Raw genomic sequence first — 22,780 nt, forward strand, 5'->3', positions numbered from 1 at the left:
GAAGCACATAAAAAGATTTCATTATATCTTTTTTTGTATTTATACACTAGAATACACTGAATTATTTGGTAAGATATTTCTTAAAAAATGACCACTAATTATCACTTATGAGACTGTTAGGAAAATCAGTTTGGACTTCCTAGAGAGTAGTACTACAGTTGAAACCAAACACTCTCAGTCCTTAAGATCTGATTAGAAAGTCAAGAACACATCAACTAACTCCTGAATTAAATTTTAAATGAATCAGCTTATAAACAAAGCAACTAATTTCTTCTTTGCTTCTTAAGGGGCTTCCCAGGTAGCGCAGTAGTAAAGAATCTGCCTGCCAATGCAGGAGGTGTTAAGAGAGTAGGTATGATCCCTGGCTCAGGAAGATTCCCTGGAGTAGGAAATGACAACCTACTCCTGTACTCTTGCCTGGGAAATTTCACTGACAGTGGAGCCCGGCAGGGGTCCCATGAGCACATGCACACACAGGTATATATGCTCTCTCTCTCTAAGAGTTGTACATGAATGAGCACACACACGCACATGTGTATATGCTCTCTCACATACACACACACACACACAAACACACACACTCTGCTTGTTAAAGAAATAGTGCCCTCTGGAGGCAGAAACATATTTCACATAACTTGATGGACAGAGGAGCCTGGTGGGGGTCCCAAAGAGTTGGATATAAATGAGCACACGCATGCACATGTGTGTATGCACACACATACACACTCTCTCTCTCACACACACACTGCTTGTTAAAGAAATAGTGACCTCTGGAGGCAGAAACATATCTCACGTAACTTAAGAACTTTTTTATTTCAACATACAAAAATTAAGTGATATCATACTATCATCGGTTCTTCACCACAGATGTGCAACAAAATCACTCAAAGAACTATTTTAAACAGATACATGCATAAACTCCACACTAGTCCTCATAGACCATAAGCAAATGTGCTTTAAATAAAAGATAAGTGGTAATATCACTGAAAATTTTAGTAAACATCTATGATTTATTGTCTACTATCTTTTCTCCCTTCTTGGAAAAGTCTGCAAATACATTTTGGAAAAATCACTCTGCCCCCATTCACAGCTCTATTTGGTCTGGATAGAACTGAATCTCTGTCTAGTGCCAAGGATGGAGCCTGACGAGCCGATCATCCTCCTAACTCACAGGGAGTTCCACGGCAGCTATCTGCTTTCAGATGGAGACAGCATGAGGATGTCAGGTTTAAAACTGACCTCGCAGCCATTTTGCTACAGAGAAGAAAACCTACAGCTGCCATTATAGTCTGAAGACGAGGCCCAAACTACATAAAGTGGAGTTAAAAATTAAAAGATGGAGGGACTCTGGACACTCAATTATACTTTAGGTTTTCCTAAGTTGTCATTCTCTATATTTGTCTATTTCTCCAATTTTGGTGGCAGCAGTGTGGTCTATAATATCACTTCTCTGAAAGATCAAGGAAGAGTTGTTGATTTTTTCACAATCTTCTCAGCTTTTTACTTGTCGGGACAGAGTGACAACTTCCTAGCTCTTTACATGCCAGACTGGAAAAATGGAAGTCTGTGTTCACTTTTTAATAATAATTGAGCTATATCTATTTATAATTAGTGCCTGTATAAATTATGTATGTTTATATATGAATGTTACATTTTTAAGGTTTTTTTAGAGTCCATGTACCAGCTCCACAGGAGGAAAATTTCAAGTCCTTAATCAAAGATAATTTACCACTATCACTTTAGCCATAATAAAAAAAAAATTGCTACATACTCATCAACAGATTAAAAAAGGCAAATTGACGAAGAATCACAAGTATATACTTTCTAGGCACTTACACCTGCAATTACTGCCAGGACTCAAAAGGAAAGGACTCTTCAGGGTGACAGGTTGGAAATGCTTCATGGAGCAAAGTTAAAGAGCTCTGATGCCAAAGAAAAAGAACTGGGCCATTCCTCTAATACACAGATTAAAAGGGGAATGCTATTCCCGCTTTCCCCTCTATTCTGATGCAAATCTTTCTAGTTAAAAATCTTATATTAGCTTCAAGTAACTCTCAGTGTGGGTCCACGTTAACTTCAAAAAACTGCCGTACTGCTGAAGGGCAGGAACCATCTACTTTATCACTCACAGATTTAGTACAATGAAAGGCAAGCTAACGAGACAGTCTATACAGTATTTCATAAAGTAAACAAATATATAAAATCAAGCACTTTGTATATGCATATGTGGGGGTTTGGAAAGGAAGCAAATGGATGTATGGGTAAAAGGATCATGCATACAAGTGCTTATTTCTATAATCATTAAGTAACTTAATAGGAATATGTTTAATCAGGCCATTGGACTGAAAAAAATTAGGCTAAGAGGTTAACTAAGCAATCCATGCTAATATCTGTAATCAAAACTGTACTTTAATCATCTACAGACTACTCACTATGAATGGAAATTCCCCCAGTCTCCCTCAGGAATTCACTTTAATATTGATTTAACAATTCTCCCTGTTGAATTGCTTTCTTGTATCACAGTTTAAGATAAATAATTCCTCTTGAAACAGATCAAAGGCAGAACTGAAGAACACTTAATCTTCACATATTGAGCTTGAAATAGCTCTTGTTTTTATATCATCAAACAGAAAGGGTTTCCTAAGTTCTTTGTGAAAATAAAAAATAAACAATAAAAAATAAGGATGCTCTACTATTTGTACAAGCTGAACTTGATTTCCTGATTTCCAAGAAAAGTCAAGGAGTATATCTTATGACAGTTGTACTTTCAACTAAATATCTACAACTTAAGGACCATTGGCAATATGGACCAGAGCTCACATTTCTAAATGTTTCCTCCCAACAGGAAGATTTTGCAAAGTATATGTAGTTCCAGGATCCCTTAATCTAAAGCATTATGTTCCAGTATCTGTGGCACGTTGACTTACAACTGGTAAGAAAAATTGCTTGACGATCCCTTGATTAATGCATTTCATGTTTTAATCAGAGTATAGAGTTAGCCTATTGAATATAATCCCAATTGTTAAATATGCTTACAATTCCAGTCCCCAGTAAATCCCTTCTTGACAGCATATGAGTAACATATGGACATAAGGACAGAAAACAATAAAGAAAAAGGATTGTATAAAATCTAACATTGAAGCAAAGAATCAATCAGTCTATGGATAAATAAATGTTCACAAACTTGTGGAATCTACTTCTATATTATGGTACTTCTTATATCATATTTTCAAGAGTACTTTTTTTTTTTTTTTTTTTAGGCTAGTCAAGTGAAGCAGTGGGAGTGGAGAAGGAACAAAGAAATCTGTAACTGGCTGTGATCAATTAATTGTAAACAGCACTGCACTCGGACCAGCCTCAAGAGTACTTTTACAGCTTTCCCTCCTGAGCTCCTTGAGGGCAGGGATTAATTTCTCTATTTTCAGCACCTAACAGAGTGCTCAGAGCACAGATCATGTACAACAAACGGCACTGCGCTAAGTGTCCCCTTTAATCCTCATCATAACTGTATGACACAGATAATATATTACTACTCTAATTTTATAGATAATAAACCCAGGAGTCATTAAAATGAAAGAATGTGGCAAAGTCACACAGTAGTCTAATTCCAGAGTATATGCTCACAATTACTGTACTATTTGCTGCTGTTCACTCGGTCGTGTCCAACTCTTTGTGACCCCATGGACTACAGCATGCCAGGCTTCCCTGTCCTTCACCTTCTTCTGGAGCTTGCTCAAACTCATGTCCATTGAGTTGGTGATGCCATCCAATCATCTCATCCTCTGTCATCCCCTTCTCCTCCTACCTTCAACCTTTCCCAACATCAGGGGCTTTTCCAGTGAGTCAGTTCTTCATATCATGTAGCCAAAGTATTGGAGCTTCAGCTTCAGCATCAGTCTCTCCAATGAATATTTAGGATTGACTGGTTTGCTCTCCTTGCAGTCCAAGGGACTCTCAAGAGTCTTCTCCAACACCACAGTTCAAAACTGAATAAATGAATGCCTGTTTTGTCCAGCTTCTATCTCACTTGTAATATATAATTTTATTAATTTGTCCACTCAGATATCATCTGCATTTGTGTCTTATGGATCAGGATGGCTACATGTGCTTAAGAATCATCAGAGGAGCAGAAGATTTGGGGATCAGGCTGCTAATTTTAGGAAACTAAGGGTCTTCTCTTGACTTCACACTTTCAAAGTCTGATTACTGTTAACATTAGTTATATCTAAATACAAATATACTGAATTTCTAAAATATAAATGATTATACTATGATCTTAAGGGATAAACTGGGTAATTTATCATGACGTCCCAGGTGGCACAGTGGTAAAGAATCCACATGCCAATGAAGGAGATGCAAGACATGGGTTTGATCCCTGGGTTTGGAAGATTCCCTGGAGAAGGAAATGGCAACCCACTCTAGTATTCTTGCCTGGAAAATTCCATAGACAGAGAAGCCTAGCAGGCTACCCTACAGTCCATGGGGTTGCAAAGAGTTGGACACAACTGAGCACACACACACAACATCAAGTAGTAAGAGTAGGGAGATGAGAATTCTTTTTAATAGAAAACTTAGAAAGGGTTATGAGGTTAAACTAGAAAGCCTAGTTTACAGATAAGGAATCAGTAAGTGGTTTATATTAGTTTAACAAAATATTCAATGCAAAGGATTTATTTTGTTAAGACTATGCCAGTGTCTCATCTACATGATCCCAAATTAATAAAATAACAAAATAACTTAAAAAACAAATTTACAAATTTAATCTTCCACTCTGCTTAAAACAATCATTAATTAATCTTTTGGTATATTCCACAGTATTACAAAAACAAAAATCTTTCCATTGAGAAAAGGGTAGGATTTGGATAATAATATAATAAAGTAATATTTATTTTTCTTCCAATCAGACTCAATAAAGGATGTAAAGCAAATCTTATACTTATCTAATTCTTTTTACATTTTAAATTTCCAAACATATACACACACATATATATTACATACACAATTAATTATTAAACTGTGAGACATGAAAGAAAATTCAGTTAGACTGATTCAGCACTATTCTTAAGTCTTCAAAACATGAAGAATATGTAATATAGCTATAAAAAATCAATATACTTTTTCTTTTAACAAGATGTTTAAAATGCCCAAAAGGAACTGACATTTATTTGCCCACTGTTGACAATAGTTACCTCTAATTTTCAATTATTAGGAATATAATGGTATATAACAATTATACATATAACAAAATATAAAACATGATTATATATATATACATGTATACAAACATATATACAAATATATATACATGTATATATATTTTGTTTGTCTTTACTCTTTAAAAGTTTGCTTACAGTGATTGAAATAAAAACTTTTGGTCAGACTTTTACATACCTTAAAAGTAGAAAGCCCATAAAGTCTTGTGGTATGGACGGTTTCTTGAGAAATATTTGTAATGTTAGTTATAAAGTCTTCAAGGTATTTGCAGGCTTGTTCTAGGTGCGTGGTATTTATGATGATTTGCACTAGCTAGAAAATAGAAAATATCTCCGGTAAAATACATAAAAAGTTACATGTATACAACGTCATTACATTTTTAAAAACAGGATTATTACTTTCAGCAACTGCACCATTTCTGCATAATTATAGCAGTATAGCATACAACTGATTATCTGATATCAAAGCCTGCTACAAATACTGCTTACAAATACTATCATTAAAAAAAGAGTCTATCAATTAATTTAAAATAACTTTCCAAGATACTTTTTCAAATTTTATACATTCACAAAGTTAAAAGAGAATATTTTCACTTCATGTAAAGTCTGACAAACATAAATCTCCATATATCTTCTAACATCTTCACCTATCCACTATTCTCCATGTAAACCCTTTTCCCTCATATCACTTGAATTTACAATGAGAATTTTGTTTTAAAACAAATCCACTTCTATCAATAAATTTAAAATGAAAAGTTTTATAGGATGATGTTCAGCAATAAATTTATAATAATTGTTTCATACAATGAAACATTTAGCTATAAATATCTTTTTAACCTACCTCTGTCAAACCTATATGAGGTTTTTTAATAAGATTCAGTAAACAGCTACTCAAAGTTCTGGTCAGCAGCAGATTTGTAGATTTTCTAAGCATATCATCTATTTCTGTTGAGCTAAAAACAAAGGGTGATATCATTAAGCTTTTCACAAGGGTTACAGTTACTTAGATTCCTAAATAATTTAATGCAATTTACTAAAGTAACTTGCTTCAATTTTTTTATATTGTTATATAAATTACAATCATTCATATTTATTAACTCACATATTTCAATTCAATTTAGTTTCATAAAAAGGATACTTGCCATAAATGAAAATGTTCATTTATAGAAAAATTTAACTGTATTCAATTAACTGTTACAGTAAAACCATAGGGTACTTAGTATAAGGAAATAAAACTATCCTTAAATTATGACTCCACTGTGTGACAGCCAACGACACTTTATATATGTGTATATAAAGACACTTTATATACATTATAGTTAAAATACAAATTGATGTGAACCCTCTGGATATAATTAATTGCTAGGTTCAATTTTAATATAACTAAGCTATCCATTTCCACTGAGTTTTTTTTTTAAAAGATTCAAAGAAATTAATTGCCTTACACTAGTTTTAATTTGGGAGAGGGAGGAACTAACCTTATGTTTCTTAGCATCCTAAACATTGCTAAAATAGGACTAAAAAGACTATTTTCTTCTAACCAGTAGGCCTTCAAGTAAATAATGATATGTATTTTTTGTATACAGCCTCATAACCAAAACAATTAAGCTGTGTCCTAGATCAAGTTTTCACAGTCTAAACACTACTGACATACATACAGGCTAGATAGTTCTTTTTTGTAGGGCTGTCTTGTACCATTGAAAGATGTGTAGTAGCATCCCTGGCCTCCATCCGCTTGATGCAAGTAGCATTCTTTCCCCTAGTCGTGACAACCCAAAATGTCTCTGCTGCTAAGTCACTTCAGTCGTGTCTGACTCTGTGCGACCCCATAGACGGCAGCCCACCAGGCTCCTCCATCCCTGGGACTCTCCAGGCAAGAACACTGGAGTGGGTTGCCATTTCCTTCTCCAATGCATAAGTGTGAAAAGTGAAAGTGAATTTGCTCAGTCAAGTCCAACTCTTAGCGACCCCATGAACTGCAGCCTACCAGTCTCCTCTGTCCATGGGATTTTCCAGGCAGGAGTACTGGAGTGGGGTGCCATTGCCTTCTCTGCAAAATGTCTCTAGATGGTGTCAAATATACTTTGGGGGGAAAAACTGCCCCAGTTGAGACTCACTGCCTCAAACACAGTCTAACATGTTAATTTTAGCACCCTTTTACTTTTTATTTGATTAAGATATTACTCTTACAAATCTATGAAGCACAAATATTTACTAGTTTATATTAATATTTAAATATGCAAATAGAGCAAGATTTGATAAATCACAGGTAATTTTCACTACTATCCTAATGTTCTCCATTTTAATGCAGGTACTCTTCAAAATGTGCCAACTCTAATTCTGGCAGACCTGAGGTGACTATGTCTCTCTGATTCTTTGCATCTAAAGTCAAGACTGCCCAGGCAATGTATATAATTTCAGTAGGGTTTCAGGGTTACACAGCAGCAAACTAACAGAAAACTCTAATCTATCAATAGTGTCCCTAGAACAAGCAACGTACTGACACTGATAAAAAGGAGGTGGTTGCCAACTCCTCTGGTTTCTTTCCTGACACACTCAGAATTATGCTTAAAGACACCCTGCACAGCATCCTTTTCAGATGAAAAGTTATCCATGACAGATAATGTCTTTTAAGTCCCCTGAACTTCCCTGAATGCTGAATCAATGCGTCTTTTTCTTCCATAAGTAAAAGCAGAGAAAGAAAACCTATCAGCACCTATGTCCTACTGGTACTGGTAAGATTTACCCAACAATCACCAGGATTTCCCCCACAAGGCTTTTATCCTAACTGAGCGATTTTTCCCCTTAACTCTCTGTCTTTTGAGATTATAACTTGTACTCTTCCTAATTTTTAAATAGCATTTCATAGTAATTAAATATTAATATACAATAAATCTCTTAATTATGTTACAGCTTAACCTTTTATGAAAACTGAAAATTTCTTAAAGGTCATATTAGATCCAGATGTTTCCTCTGCAACCAAATAACAAAGACTTTGGAGTTTCTTCATGAAGTCTTCATTCACTGGCCCTGCTTTTATTCACATATAAAAAAAAAAAAACTCAAACATTTTTACTATAAGAGCTCTAAAGCATCTTCTTGTTCTAAAAATTTAACTGCAAAATATGTTTAAATATAATAAAAGAGCTTTAAACACACAAAGTTATTTTCCATAACTCTTTTACTGACAAATTAAGAAAAAAAGCAACTCCAGTAGCTCAATTTTAGATCACAGATATAAAATTTTTAAGTGAAAATACATGTCAGAAAGCTGATAACCAAGAATAAATTTATATACTTTCATACTAACTATGTTGTTTCTGTATTCTGAGGTAGTTATTACTTCATTAACAAAACGAAAATAGGCAATGTACTTAGTAAAGCTAATTTTTTAAAAACGTAAGCATAAATGCCTTGCAAGATGAATAACACAGTATCAGAGTTAATGAGAACTGAATACTGAAGTAACAAAATGACAATATTTTTATTAAGAAGAGAAGGAAAAACTAGACAATCTTTCCTGCTGTAGCATTAATAGACATTTACCTTTTAGAATGCTAAGAATTCATACATAAAAAGAATCAGAACTGAGGGGGAGGTAGGGGAGCTTTTGGGAAAATTACACATAATATTGTGACTAATGGCTTTTATGTTTGGTATTACAAATGCTGTAAAAAAATCAAATAACAATAGAGATCCACTGCCTCTCCTTTGTAAAAAAACAAAATAAAAGTTAATTCTAAGATGCTAAATTTCTATACTTCCTACCAATTAACAGTATCTTAACTAAGTATCAGTCCTATATTTCAGGAATCAACAGTTAGATTAGATAATAAAAAACACTTTTCAGGATAGACATATTATATATGATACCCATTGTTAAAATAATCTATATTTAAAGGAAAAATGAGGAGGACCAGTTTACAGATTCAGGATTGCAGCTTCAAGAATAATTCTACAATATAACATTTGAGCCAAGTTGTAGGGTGACCGTTGAGATATTTCTTTTTTCTCCTTTTCACTTGCATACTTTACCCCAAAGTAAAACATGAATGTATGTATCATTGTTTTCAAAGGTAACTATAACCAGAATCAATTTGAGTGTATATAAACAAAGTTAAGTCCACCCAAGTGTAAGTCAAATTCTTTTTTGTCCCTTAACTTCTTCATCTAATTATTCATAAATACTCTAATTTTAGGGCTCCTAAACACTTCTTTGAGTGTGTGTGTATGTGTGTGTGCAATGCCTTTTTATTAATTATATTGAATGAGTTTTACTAGATAATTCTTATATGGACAATTTCGTACATGCATTTAAGATAAAGACAAATCTGATACACACAGATTTATCAGAAATACCATAAAAGCGCCATCCATCAAGAGCATGATTAAAATAACAAAAAAACCAAAGAATATTAAAAAACCCAAAGAATATCTAAAATCATGACATTAAATTGATAAAAATTCACTTTACACATGGAAAATTATCCATATGAAACAATTCAGGTGAATAAAAGACAGTTATAAATTGGTGCAAACTCAGGAGTGCAATAAAAATAACCTCTGAATCAAATAATGTAGCTGATGGCATTCAGTTAATGAATATAAAATAATGCTAAACAGTCCATCTAAAGCCAATCTGGAATCATGATCTGTTGTTATGGTATCAGTGAAAATGAAAGTGAAAAGTCACTCAGTCATGTCTGACTCTTTGTGACCCCATGGACTATACAGTCCATGGAATTCTCCAGGCCAGAAGACTGGAATGGATAGCCTTTCCCTTCTCCAGGGGATCTTCCCAACCCAGGGATTGAACCCAGGTCTCCCGCATTGCAGGCGGATTCTTTAACAGCTGAGCCACAAGGGAAGCCCAATGGTATCAGAATTACTACCAAATTGATTATATATTTCTAAAAATAGCTTGTTAACTATCCTGATTCATAAAATGTGTGACTGTGATATTGACAATGAGAGAAATTTGCATAGATAACTATCTTTTATAGCATGAAACATTTCTCATCGACGTTCTGAATCTCTACTACAAAGTGATGTGGGGGAGAAAAGACATATCATCAAATGATATGAAGAAAACAAGGAAATCACTAGATATGAAAGAATTGTTTGATCTGAGCAATCAAAATATATGTTTTGTAATACACTTTGTGTTTTGAATTAAAATAGTAAATGCTAACATTTAATTGTGTTTATATCCTCTATGTTAGCATTTTGTTATATGAAGTTCCTTCTATCCCCAAATAGTAAATTGGCGGTTGAAATGCAAGTTTTTTATAGTCTTCATTCTGGAACAAATTCACATGACAGACAGTAAAGCTAATAGGTGATTTAGTTATTATAATTTAGGTTTTCAAGTTCAAAAGACAGCACAGAAAAACCTGAGAATGTAACAGTGTATTGTTTTAGTCACTAAGTCATGTCCACCTCTTTGCGACGCCATGAACTGTAGCCCACCAGGCTTCTCTGTTCATGGAATTTCCCAGGTTAGAATACTGGAGTGGGCTGCCATTTCCTTTTCCAGGGGATCTTCCTGACTCAGGGATCAAACCTGCGGCTCCTACACTGGCAGGCAGATTCCTCACCACTGAGCTACCAGGGAAACCTAGTGCTCTTTTTAGATATTTTATATATAGTGTATATAAGACAGATGGTTCAGTGGTAAACAATCCGCCTGCCAATGCAGGAGCTGCAGGAGATGTGGGTTCGACCCCTGCATTGGGAAGATCCCCTGGAAAAAGAAATGGCAACCCACTCCAGCATTCTTGCTGGGAAAATCCCATGGACAGAGGAGCCTGGCAGGCTACAGTCCATGTGGTAGGTAGCAAGAGTCAGACACGACTGAGTGACTGAGCATACACGCAGGTATGTATGTCAATCCCAATCTCCCAGTTCATCCCACCCCCTACTCCTGCCCGTGGTAACCATAACTATGTTTTGTAATCTGTGCCTCTATTTCAGTTTTGCAAGTAAGCTCATCTGAATTATTTTTCTAGATTCCATATATAAGCAGTATTGTATGGTATTTGTCTTTCTTTTTCTGACTTACTTCACTCTGTATGACAATTTCTAGGTCCATCCATGTTGCTGCAAATGCCCCTGCTTTCTTCCTTTTATGGCTGAGTAATATTTCATTATATATATGCACCACATCTTCTTTATTCATTCCTCTGTTGATGGACATTTAGGTTGCTTCCATGTCCTGACTATTGTAAATAATATTCCTAAACACTTTTTATATGTTCATTCCTTTTCATCACTACTGATTCTGACTACTTCAAGTCTTTCTTCATCTGTCTTGAGCCACTGCCTTTACCAATTCAACATGACTATTTCTTCATCCCCTCCAATCTACCATCCACATTGAGGCGAGAGTAAACTTTCTAAAATATTCCTCCAGTCATGTCATTTTTTAGTTTAAAATACTTCCACAGTTCCCCAAAGGCTGCAAATAAAATATAAACACTCCCAGCTCTAGTCCCAAATCTAATACTGTAGTAATCCATCCTATTTTATGCCTTATGTGCCTACCATGTGCCAAGCTACACTGAGTGCTCTATACACATACAGCACTTCATTTAATTCTTAAAATAACCTATGAGTTATTTCTCTCATTTTATAGATGAGGAAACTACAATTTGATTGCCCAAGGTCCTACTACAGTGTGAATGTCAGCATCAAGAGTCAAACTAAGGTGTAAGTCTGAAGCTTATGTTCTTCACTACTGCATTATACTGCCTCTGTTTTAGATCAGAACTTTTAAATGGAAAAAAAAAAAAAAGGTATAAATTTTGGCAGCTCTCAGACCATTAGAGCTCCACTATTGAAAACTACCATTGTAAAAGTCTGTCATTCTGTTTCAATGAATACTCATTTGTATCCATTGTTTTTCCAATGCTGAATGATAACTGTGTATTATGCTGTTCAGTTCAGAGAATACGTTACTTCTAGTTAGTTTTATGATTGTGGTTATAAGCTAATGTCTTTAAAATATATCTTTAGAAACTACAGTATAAGAGGCTAGTAGAGTATGATGAAGCAGTGGTTCTTAAGAGTACATCAGAGTCACCCAGAGAACTTGAGTAAAGTCAAGGGTCCCATCCTCGTTTCTAATTCGGTAGGTCTAAGGTTGCATTTCCAGCATTTTCCCATGTGATGCTAAGGCTGCTGGTCTGGGGACTACACTTTGAGAGTCACTGGCTTGTGAGAAACACACACTACAGAATGCTACATATTAGGTATTTGTATTCCTTTCCTTTCCTCTCTAACTCATATATTTTTTAAAATATTTATTTATTTGTTTATTCATTTGACTGCCTCAAGTCTTAGCTGTGGTATGTGGGACCTACTTCCCTGACCAGGGATTGAAACCTGGCCCCCTGCACTGGGAGCATAGAATCTTAGCCACTGGACCACCAGGGAAGTCCCTCTAACTCATATTATCTAGAACAAAAATTAAGAAATCTTTTAAAGAATTCCTATGCACACACAGAAAAAAAGCAGTATAAGACCTAAAATCAGGTAACTCTTTTACTCTGGCAGGACACACATTTCATTTACTGTTATTTACACATTGTTTAAATCCAAAATAGTGGTAGCTTACCATAAGAGACACACATACAACAAGAAAAAAACATCTGTCAGTGGCCTCACTGTTTTGGCCTGAAAAATATCTATTTATTTGAACTGCCTTCATGCCTTTTTATGACTTAAAATTCAGAAGAGGTCCATACTGAAAATGATTACTGCTATTAAGTATATGAATTCAGAAAAATGGATTTCAAAAAGGAAGACATGAAAGCGTGCATCACCACTGTCTCCTCCAGAGCATTCCCGATTAGAAATACATTATATGACTATGTCTACGGCCATACCACCCTGAACGCGCCCGATCTCGTCTGATATCGGAAACTAAGCAGAGTTGGGCCTGGTTAGTACTTGGATGGGAGAAATATATTATATGACTATAATGCAGGGTCCATCTAGGTAGCTAGATACTTTCACTGATATGGGGTCAGAAGAACTGTTCCTTTATGACAGATCTCATACTGGCTGAGATGAATGATATAGCCTCTCTGAGTTTCAGTTTCCTTATGTGCAAAACAAGGATATCACATTTCCCATATCTATAAATGTTGGGTATTACCTTCATCACACCAGTTAAATGGTATTCTCTCTCCTATAAAACTAATTTGGCTATAGGAACCAACAGATGCTTGTTGCTCTCCATTACTGAGCATGATACCAATTTGCTATTGCATTCTTTAGGTAGATATAGTGGCTCAGATGGTAAAGAATCCACCTACAATGCAGGAGAACAGGTTCGATCTCTGGGTCAGGAAGATCCTCTAGAGAACGGAATGGCAACCCACTCCAGTGTTCTTGCCTGGAGAATCCCAGGGATGGCGGAGCCTGGTGGGCTGCTGTCTATGGGGTCGCACAGAGTCGGACACGACTGACGTGACTTAGCAGCAGCAGCAGCAGAGTAACACTTTCATAGCATTCTTTATTAATTCTCACTGATTTTGTCTGAATCTTCACTTTAAGCCTACTCAAGTAAAAACTATTAAGAATACTAGCTTTTTGACAAGTCAGTGAAATAAAGGAATATTATTTAGCCATTGGTAACCTGAGCAATAGAGAAATTAAAATAAATAAGATCTAAACAACTAGAGAAAAAATAGAAGAGATACTGGTAAAACAGATTTAACAACAAACATAAGGTGTGAACTTTATTTAGTCCCTGATTCAAACATACCAGCCATAAACAGACATTTGGGGGACAATTTATAAAATCCTGATATGGGCTAGAGAACAGATACTATGGAATAGTGTTAATTTTGTTAAGTGTGTTAAACAATGAAATGTCCTTATTGTTTTTAAAAACACTTAAGTAGTGAGGGATAAAATGCCATTATTTCTGGAGTTTGATTTAAAATAATTCAGCAAATATAACAGCTTATTATGGAAAAAACATTTATTATGGTTAAATCAAAATGCTGAAAACACAGGAGTTTCTTTTCCTATTACCTCTACTTTTATATATATTTGAAGATTTACATAATGAAATGTCAAAAAATATGTAACATCAAATTTATATCAACCTAACCCTAAATGCCACTAAAATAGGCTTGCCTGACGGCTTAGATGATTAAGAATCTGCATGCAATGTGGGAGACCTGGGTTCAATCCCTGGGTTGGGAACATTCCCTGAAGAAGGGAATGGCAACCCATTCCAGTATTCTTGCCTGGAGAATTCCATGGACAGAGGAACCTGGCAGGCTACAGTCCATGGGGTCTCAAAAGGTCAGACACAACTGAGCAACTAAAACTTTCACTTCTACTAAAATATATAAGCCTTCCAACATGGTACCAGTCCAATAAAGAGTCATGGCCTATAAACCAAATAATGTTTCACAAAAATAGCTCTGATAGATACATTTCTCATTAGTAAACTTACCTCCGGTGTAGTGACTCTGAAAATTTAAGGCTGGCATAAATAAATTCTTTAACTTGAATATAAATATGAGGCACTGACTGAGACATGGGCAATTTCTTTGGGAAAGGTTGCTGTTGAAAGAAAAACAAGTTGGTATTATTTCTGAAATTTTAGAAAAAGAAATCCTAAACACCTCAAAAATGTAAAAATTAAATTTACTTCACATCTGAATTAATAGTTAATACATACATTTTAAAGTCTACTGTTATATTTCAACGTTATTTTTGAGGAGGAGAACCAAAATATTTCTGAAGGAAAAAATATAGCAATTTATCTGTTTCTTAAATCTTATTATCAGACTTCTAACAAGCACAGAAAGCAGATAACAATACCTCTATGTGTTCTGATGATAAGTATCCTACAGAAGATACATAACTGCCTGTTTCTTTGCAGTCATAATACAAGAGTCAAGTTTGTTGTGAAAGTTATGGGCGAGCTTCCTGGCTTAGTGTCATCAAATAATTCTAAGACTCCCTTCATTTGCTTGAATTGATGTCAATTCAAGAAGGTACCCATTTCATTCCATAACTCTTCGAATACCTTACAAGAGCTTTCTGACCTGTATACCATCAAACACCAGAATGCAGCTAACGGTTTACAGTGTGCTTCTTGATTAAAACGCTTTACCAGCCAACATCCACTAGCAAATTATCAGCTCTAAAAGGTAAACTCTTGACGATTTTTACCAAGAGCCCTCTATTTACACTTTATGAAATCTAATATTTACTTTTATCTTCACATGCATTGCAACTTAGTTTACATCATTGAAAGTACTCTCACCAAGGTCACCAATGACCTGGTAAATGTTAAATCCATGTGAAATGCCAGGCTGGATGAAGCACAAGCTGGAATCAAGATTGCCAGGAGAGATATTAATAACCTCAGATACGCAGATGACACCACCCTTATGGCAGAAGGTGAAGAAGAACTAATGAGCCTCTTGATGAAAGTGAAAGAGGACAGTGAGAAAGTTGGCTTAAAGCTCAACATTCAGAAAACTAAGATCATGGCATCTGGTTCCATCACTTCATGGCAAATAGATGGGGAAACAATGGAAACAGTGAGAGACTTTATTTTGGGGGGCTCCAAAATCACTGCAGGTGGCAATTACATCCATGAAATTAAAAGATGCTTGCTATCCTCTATGACCCACCTCCCAGAATATTGGAAATAAAAGCAAAAATAAACAAATGGGACCTAATTAAACTTAAAAGCTTTTGCACAACAAAGGAAACTATAAGCAAGGTGAAAAGACAGCCTTCAGAATGGGAGAAGATAATAGCAAATGAAGAAACAGACAAAGGATTAATCTCAAAAATATACAAGCAACTCCTGCAGCTCAATTCCAGAAAAATAAATGACCCAATCAAAAAATGCGCCGAAGATCTAAACAGACATTTCTCCAAAGAAGACATACAGATGGCTAACAAACACATGAAAAGATGCTCAACATCACTCATTATCAGAGAAATGCAAATCAAAACCACAATGTGGTACCATTTCATGCCAGTCAGAATCGCTGCTATCCAAAAGTCTATAAGCAATAAATGTTGGAGAGGTTGTGGAGAAAAGGGAACCCTCTTACACTGTTGGTGGGAATGCAAACTAGTACAGCCACTATGGAGAACAGTGTGGAGATTTCTTAAAAAACTGGAAATAGAACTGCCATATGACCCAGCAATCCCACTTCTGGGCATACACACTGAGGAAACCAGATCTGAAAGAGACACGTGCACCCCAATGTTCATTGTAGCACTGTTTATAATAGCCAGGACATGGAAGCAACCTAGATGCCCATCAGCAGACGAATGGATAAGAAAGCTGTGGTACATATACACAATGGAATATTACTCAGCCATTAAAAAGAATACATTTGAATCAGTTCTAACGAGATGGATGAAACTGGAGCCCATTATACAGAGTGAAGTAAGCCAGAAAGATAAACACCAATACAGTATACTAATGCATATACATGGAATTTAGAAAGATGGTAATGCTAATCCTATATGCAAGACAGAAATATAGACACAGATGTATAGAACAGACTTTTGGACTCTATGGGAGAAGGCGAGGGTGGGATGGATGATCTGAGAGAACAACATCGAAACATGTATATTATCAATTGTGAAACAGATTGCCAGTCCAGGTTTGATACATGAGACAAGTGCTTGGGGCTGGTGCACTGGGATGACCCAGAGGGATGGGATGGGGAGGGAGGAGGGAGGGGGGTTCAGGATGGGGAACACATGTAAATCCATGGTTGATTCATGTCAATGTATGGCAAAAACCACTACAATATTGTAAAGTAATTAGCTTCCAACTAATAAAAATAAATGAAAAATAAATAAATAAATAAATAAAAATAAAAGACGCTTGCTCCTTGGAGGGAAAGCTATAATCAACCTAGACAGCATGCTGAAAAGCAGAGACATTACTTTGTCAACAAAGGTCCATCTAGTCAAAGCTATGGTTTTCCAGTAGTCATGTATGGATATGAGATTTGAACTATAAAGAAGGCTGAGCACTGAAGAATCGATGCTTTTGAACTGTGGTGTTGGAGAAGACTCTTGAGAGTCCCTTGGACTGCAAGGAGATCCAACCAGTCCATCCTAAAGGAAATCTGTCCTGAATATTCACTGGAAGGACTGATGCTGAAGCTGAAACTCCTAATACTTTGGCCTTGGAAAAGCCCCTGATGCTGGAAAAGATTGAAAGCAAGAGCAGAAGGGGATGACACAGGATGAGATGGTTGGATGGCATCACCGACTCGATGCACATGAGTTTGAGCAAGCTCCGGGAATTGGTGATGGACAGGGAGGCCTAGTGTGCTGCAGTCCATGGGGTCGCAAAGAGTTGGACATGACTGAGCGACTGAACTGAACTGAACTGAATGAACTTTTAGTGTTACCTGATTTACCTGAAGAGTCTGACACAATGGGCCCCCTGCTTCTTAAATGACCTTTCCTTATTTGGTATCTGTGACCTATACTGGTTTTCCTTTTATTTCTCTACCTTCTCTAGATCTCCTCCTCTAGGTATGGTTCTATCCTACACCTTCTTTTCTTCTTACCATACATACTGTCTTTGGATAATCTCACCTACTCTCACCATGCAAGAGCCAATATCTCCCAAATCCACAATCTCAGCCCAATCTTTCTCCTGAAGTTCAAATGTGTGTAGTAAGATACCACTGAACATGTCCATTTAGCTGTAACATTTGAGACATTCTCAACTGATCCCAAAGTGAAATGATCATCCCTTCTTTCCAAATCTGCTACTCTTGTATTTCCTATATTAGTGAATGTTTCCACCATCCAAGGCAGAACCCTGGCTAGCATACTTGCCCCTCTATCCTCATCATCCCAAATAAGCAAATGATAATCAACTCCTGTCATTCTTATCTCCTAAATATCTCAAATCAAATTCCACAGCTATAACTCCCCACTCACCAATTTCTCTTGCCAAAGTTACCGCAACAATCCCCAAGCTAGTTTCCCCACCTTACTCTTCTCCTATCCATTCTCCAAACATTAGCCACAGAGATCTTTCTAAAACACAAATCTGGTTATGTATTTACTACTTGAAAACTGGTGGTGACATACGCTAGCTGTCAGAGTAAAGGCTAAACTTCCTAACACTCTATATAAGGTCTATTTATAGTCTGGCTGTTTCTACTTCATTTTTGATCTTCATCTCTTGGACTTTATTAACCTTGCCACTGATACTTTATACTACAGATTTACAGCTTTTTTGCCATTCAACTTCTTCTATCCTTAGCATGGTCAACTTCTGTGAATTGTAATTTCCCACTTACTTTATCTATTCCTCACTTGGCTACAAGTTCCGTGACAGCAGAGATGGAAAAACTAGCACATGGCACACTGTCCATTAAATAGTAGGTAAATGATAAATCTATGATGAACATATGTATTCTTAGGTACCTCCAGCAGAAAGAAGCTTATAAAAAGTTGGTAATAGAGATACTTGCAGAGAGCAGTCTCTCTCTAAAACTGGTAGGTTCAATCTTTCCAAATGTAGGGACTGAATTAGGAGTACTACAAAAATCAACTAAAGAGCTGCCATTCTTTAAAATCACTTTATAAACATGGAAGAGATAACTCACTTTCGATTTATGCCTTGCAGAATAATGAACAATATTAACTATTTCAAAGACATTTCAACAAGAATTTATTTTAATGACATTAAAGAATAAATGAATATGTTCTTATTTTAGCCAAAGGGTACTAGTTAAATTAGCACAGCTATCTGCAAAAATACATATTTTTGCAGTTCAGTCTTACTTTTCTCACTTGGTATTTCCACTGAAAATAGTAACTCAAGTTATTTGAAAGATAACTTTATATTTTTTAAAACCATTTTAATTGAAAATTATACTTAAGTTAGGAAAAATTCAGTATATACACAAACAACCAAGAGACTACGACAAAATAAGATATGGGATTTCTAAGTTACCACATTTAAATTTTCCATGTGGCTTCTGCCTTAGTGATAGTTCTTTTAATGACAAATAATACACAAACCAATGAATACAATTCCTAACAAATTTAATCCTAAAATACCGTGGGATGTAACCTACAAGCAAAATCAAATATCATTTTAACTATGAATCCATTTAGAATACTTTAGTGTAATTAGTAGAGATATTAGAGATTATTTAATTCAAAATTCTCATTAGACAATTGAGGCACAAATGCCCAAACAGGGTAAGTCACTTGCGCATAGTAAGCCACAGACAGATCCGGCACATGAACCCAGACCAAATCCAGTGCTATTTTTGCTGTTGTTTAGTCACTAAGCCATGTCCGACTCTTTTATGACCTGGCGGCTGCAGCCCGCCAAGCTCCCCTGTCCACTGGATTTCCCAGGCAAGAATCCTGGAGTAGATTGCATTTTCCTTCTCCATAGGATCTTCCTAACCCAGGGAACAAACCTGTGTCTCTTGCATTGGCAGGTGGATTCTTTATCACTGAGCCACCAGAGAAGCCTAGTGCTCTCTTTACAGATGCTATATCCTGAACACATTTATTACCAATAACTAAAACAAAACCAAGCCATGAGATACAGAATATTCTTATAATATTTCCTGACAAGGATCTTTGATTGGGGCTTCAAAAATACAGAAATAGAATAATTAATCTGGTCTTTTGTGTGTTTAGAATACAATTAGGTATATGCAATGACAGCATTAGCTATAAACTAAAAGCTATGCATTTAATTAATTGGTCCTATATTTAGTGACTATTACACTGAAGAAGGGAATGGAAAACCACTTCAGAATTCTTGCCTTGAGAACCGCATGAACAGTATGAAAAGGCAAAAAGTAAGGACACTGAAAGATGAAGTCCCCACGTGGGCAGGTGCCCAATATGCTACTGGAGATCAGTGGAGAAATAACTCCAGAAAGAATGAAGGGATGGAGCCAAAGCAAAAACAACACCCAGTTGTGAATGGGACTGGTGATAGAAGCAAGGTTCGATGCTGTAAAGAGCAATATTGCATAGGAACCTGGAATGTTAGGTCCATGAATCAAGGCAAATTGGAAGTGGTCAAACAGGAGATGAACATCGACATTCTAGGAATCAGTGAACTAAGATGGACTAGAATGGGTGAATTTAACTCAGATGACCATTGTATCTACTACTGTGGCAGGAATCCCTTAGAAGAAATGGAGTAGCCATCATTGTCAACAAAAGAGTCCAAAATGCAGTACTTGGATACAATCTCAAAAATGACAGAATGAACTCTGTTCGTTTCCAAGGCAAACCATTCAATATCACGGTAATTCAAGTCTATGCCCTGATCAGTAACACTGTAGAAGCTGAAGTTGAACAGTTCTATGAAGACCTACAAGACCTTCTAGAACTAACACCCAAAAAAGATGTCCTTTTCATTATAGGGGACTGGAATGCAAAAGTAGGAAGTCAAGAAACACCTGGAGTAACAGGCAAATTTGGCCTTGGAGTACAGAATGAAGCAGGGAAAAGGCTAATGGAGTTCTGCCAAGAAAATGCACTGGTCATAGCAAACACCCTCTTCCAACAACACAAGAGAAGATTCTACACATGGACATCACCAGATGGTCAGTACCGAAATCAGACTGATTATATTCTTTGCAGCCAGAGATGGAGAAGCTCTATATAGTCAGCAAAAACAAGACCGGGAGTTCACTGTGGCTCAGATCATGAACTCCTTGTTGCCAAATTCAGACTGAAATTGAAGAAAGTGGGGAAAACCACTAGACCATTTAGGTATGACCTAAACCAAATCCCTTATGACTATACAGTGGAAGTGAGAAATAGATTTAAGGGACTTGACCTGACAGACAGAGTGCCTAATGAACTATGGATGGAGGTTCGTGACATTGTACAGAAGACAGGAATCAAGACCATCCCCAAGAAAAAGAAATGCAAAAAAGCAAAATGGTTGTCTGAGGAGGCCTTACAAATAGCTGTGAAAAGAAGGGAAGTGAAAAGCAAAGGAGAAAAGCAAAGATATACCCATATGAATGCAGAGTTCCAAAGAATAGCAAGGAGAGATAAGAAAGCCTTCCTCAGCAATCAATGCAAAGAAATAGAGGAAAACAATAGAATGGAAAAGACTAGAGATCTCTTCAAGAAAATGAGAGATACCAAGGGAACATTTCATGCAAAGATGGGCCCAGTAAAGGACAGAAATGGTAGGGACCTAACAGAAGCAGAAGATATTAAGAAGAGGTGGCAAGAATACACAGAAGAACTGTACATAAAAGATATTCACAACCCAGATAATCACAATGGTGTGATCACTCACCTAGAGCCAGACATGCTGGAATGTGAAGTCAAGTGGGCCTTAGGAAGCATCACTACAAACAAGGCTAGAGCAGGTGATGCAATTCCAGTTGAGCTATTTCAAGTCCTGAAAGACAGTGCTGTGAAAGTGCTGCACCCAACATGCCAGCAAATTTAGAAACCTCAGGAGTGGCTACAGGACTGGAAAAGGTCAGTTTTCATTCCAATCCCAAAGAAAGGCAGTGCCAAAGAATGCTCAAACTACCGCACAATTGCACTCATCTCACACGCTAGTAAAGTAATGCTCAAAATTCCCAAAGTCAGGCTTCAGCAATACGTGAACCATAAACTTCCAGATGTTCAAGCTGGTTTTAGAAAAGGCAGAGGAACCAGAGGTCAAATTGCCAACATCCGCTGGATCATCGAAAAAACAACAGAGTTCCAGAAAAACATCTATTTCTGCTTTATTGACTATGCCAAAGCCTTTGACTGTGGATCGCAATAAACTGTGGAAAATTCTGAAGGAGATGGGTATATCAGACCACCTGACCTGCCTCTTGAGAAACCTGTATGCAGGTCAGGAAGCAACAATTAGAACTGGACAAGGAACAACAGACTGGTTCCAAATAGGAAAAGGAGTACGTCAAGGCTGTATACTGTCACCCTGCTTATTTAACTAATATGCAGAGTATATAATGATAAACGCTGGGCTGGAGGAAGTACAAGATTGCTGGAAGGAATATCAATAACCTCAGATATGCAGATGACACTACCCTTATGGCAGAAAGTGAAGAAGAACTAAAGCGTCTCTTGACGAAAGTAAAAGAGGAGAGTGAAAAAGTTGGCTTAAAACTCAACATTCAGAAAACTAAGATCATGGCATCTGGTCCCATCACTTCATGGCAAATAGATGGGAAAACAGTGGAAGCAGTGTCAGATTTTATTTTTTGGGGCTCCAAAATCACTGCAGATGGTGATTGCAGCCATGAAATTAAAAGACGCTTACTCCTTGGAAGGAAAGTTATGACAAACCTAGATAGCATATTAAAAAGCAGAGACATTACCTTGCCAACAAAGGTCCATCTAGTCAAGACTATGGTTTTTCCAGTGGTCATGTGTGGATGTGAGAGTTGGACTATAAAGAATGCTGAGTGCAGAAGAACTGATGCTTTTGAACTGTGGTGTTGGAGAAGACTCTTGAGAGTCCCTTGGACTGCAAGGAGATCCAACCAGTCCATCCTAAAGGAGATCAGTCCTGGGTGTTCATT

At 36.5% G+C, this 22,780-nt stretch overlaps 1 protein-coding gene across 10 annotated transcripts in view; it reads right to left on the reverse strand.

The window, feature by feature from the left end:
- EXOC6 (exocyst complex component 6) overlaps positions 1-22,780 on the reverse strand; it is a 193,942-nt gene that overhangs the window by 82,010 nt on the left and 89,152 nt on the right. For all 10 annotated transcript variants that reach the window (XR_006270786.1, XM_043475975.1, XM_043475978.1 and 7 more), the window contains exons 15-17: positions 14,686-14,795; positions 6,055-6,166; positions 5,392-5,526 (exon numbers count right to left, since the gene is read on the reverse strand). Coding sequence is in view for 9 of the 10 variants with exons in the window: in XM_043475975.1 (XP_043331910.1) it covers positions 5,392-5,526; positions 6,055-6,166; positions 14,686-14,795 (357 nt within the window). In the remaining variant the exon portion in view is untranslated. The remainder of the gene's footprint in view (positions 1-5,391; positions 5,527-6,054; positions 6,167-14,685; positions 14,796-22,780) is intronic.

Source organism: Cervus canadensis, chromosome 8, assembly GCF_019320065.1.
Source record: "Cervus canadensis isolate Bull #8, Minnesota chromosome 8, ASM1932006v1, whole genome shotgun sequence".
NCBI classification, from domain to species: Eukaryota; Metazoa; Chordata; class Mammalia; order Artiodactyla; family Cervidae; genus Cervus; species Cervus canadensis.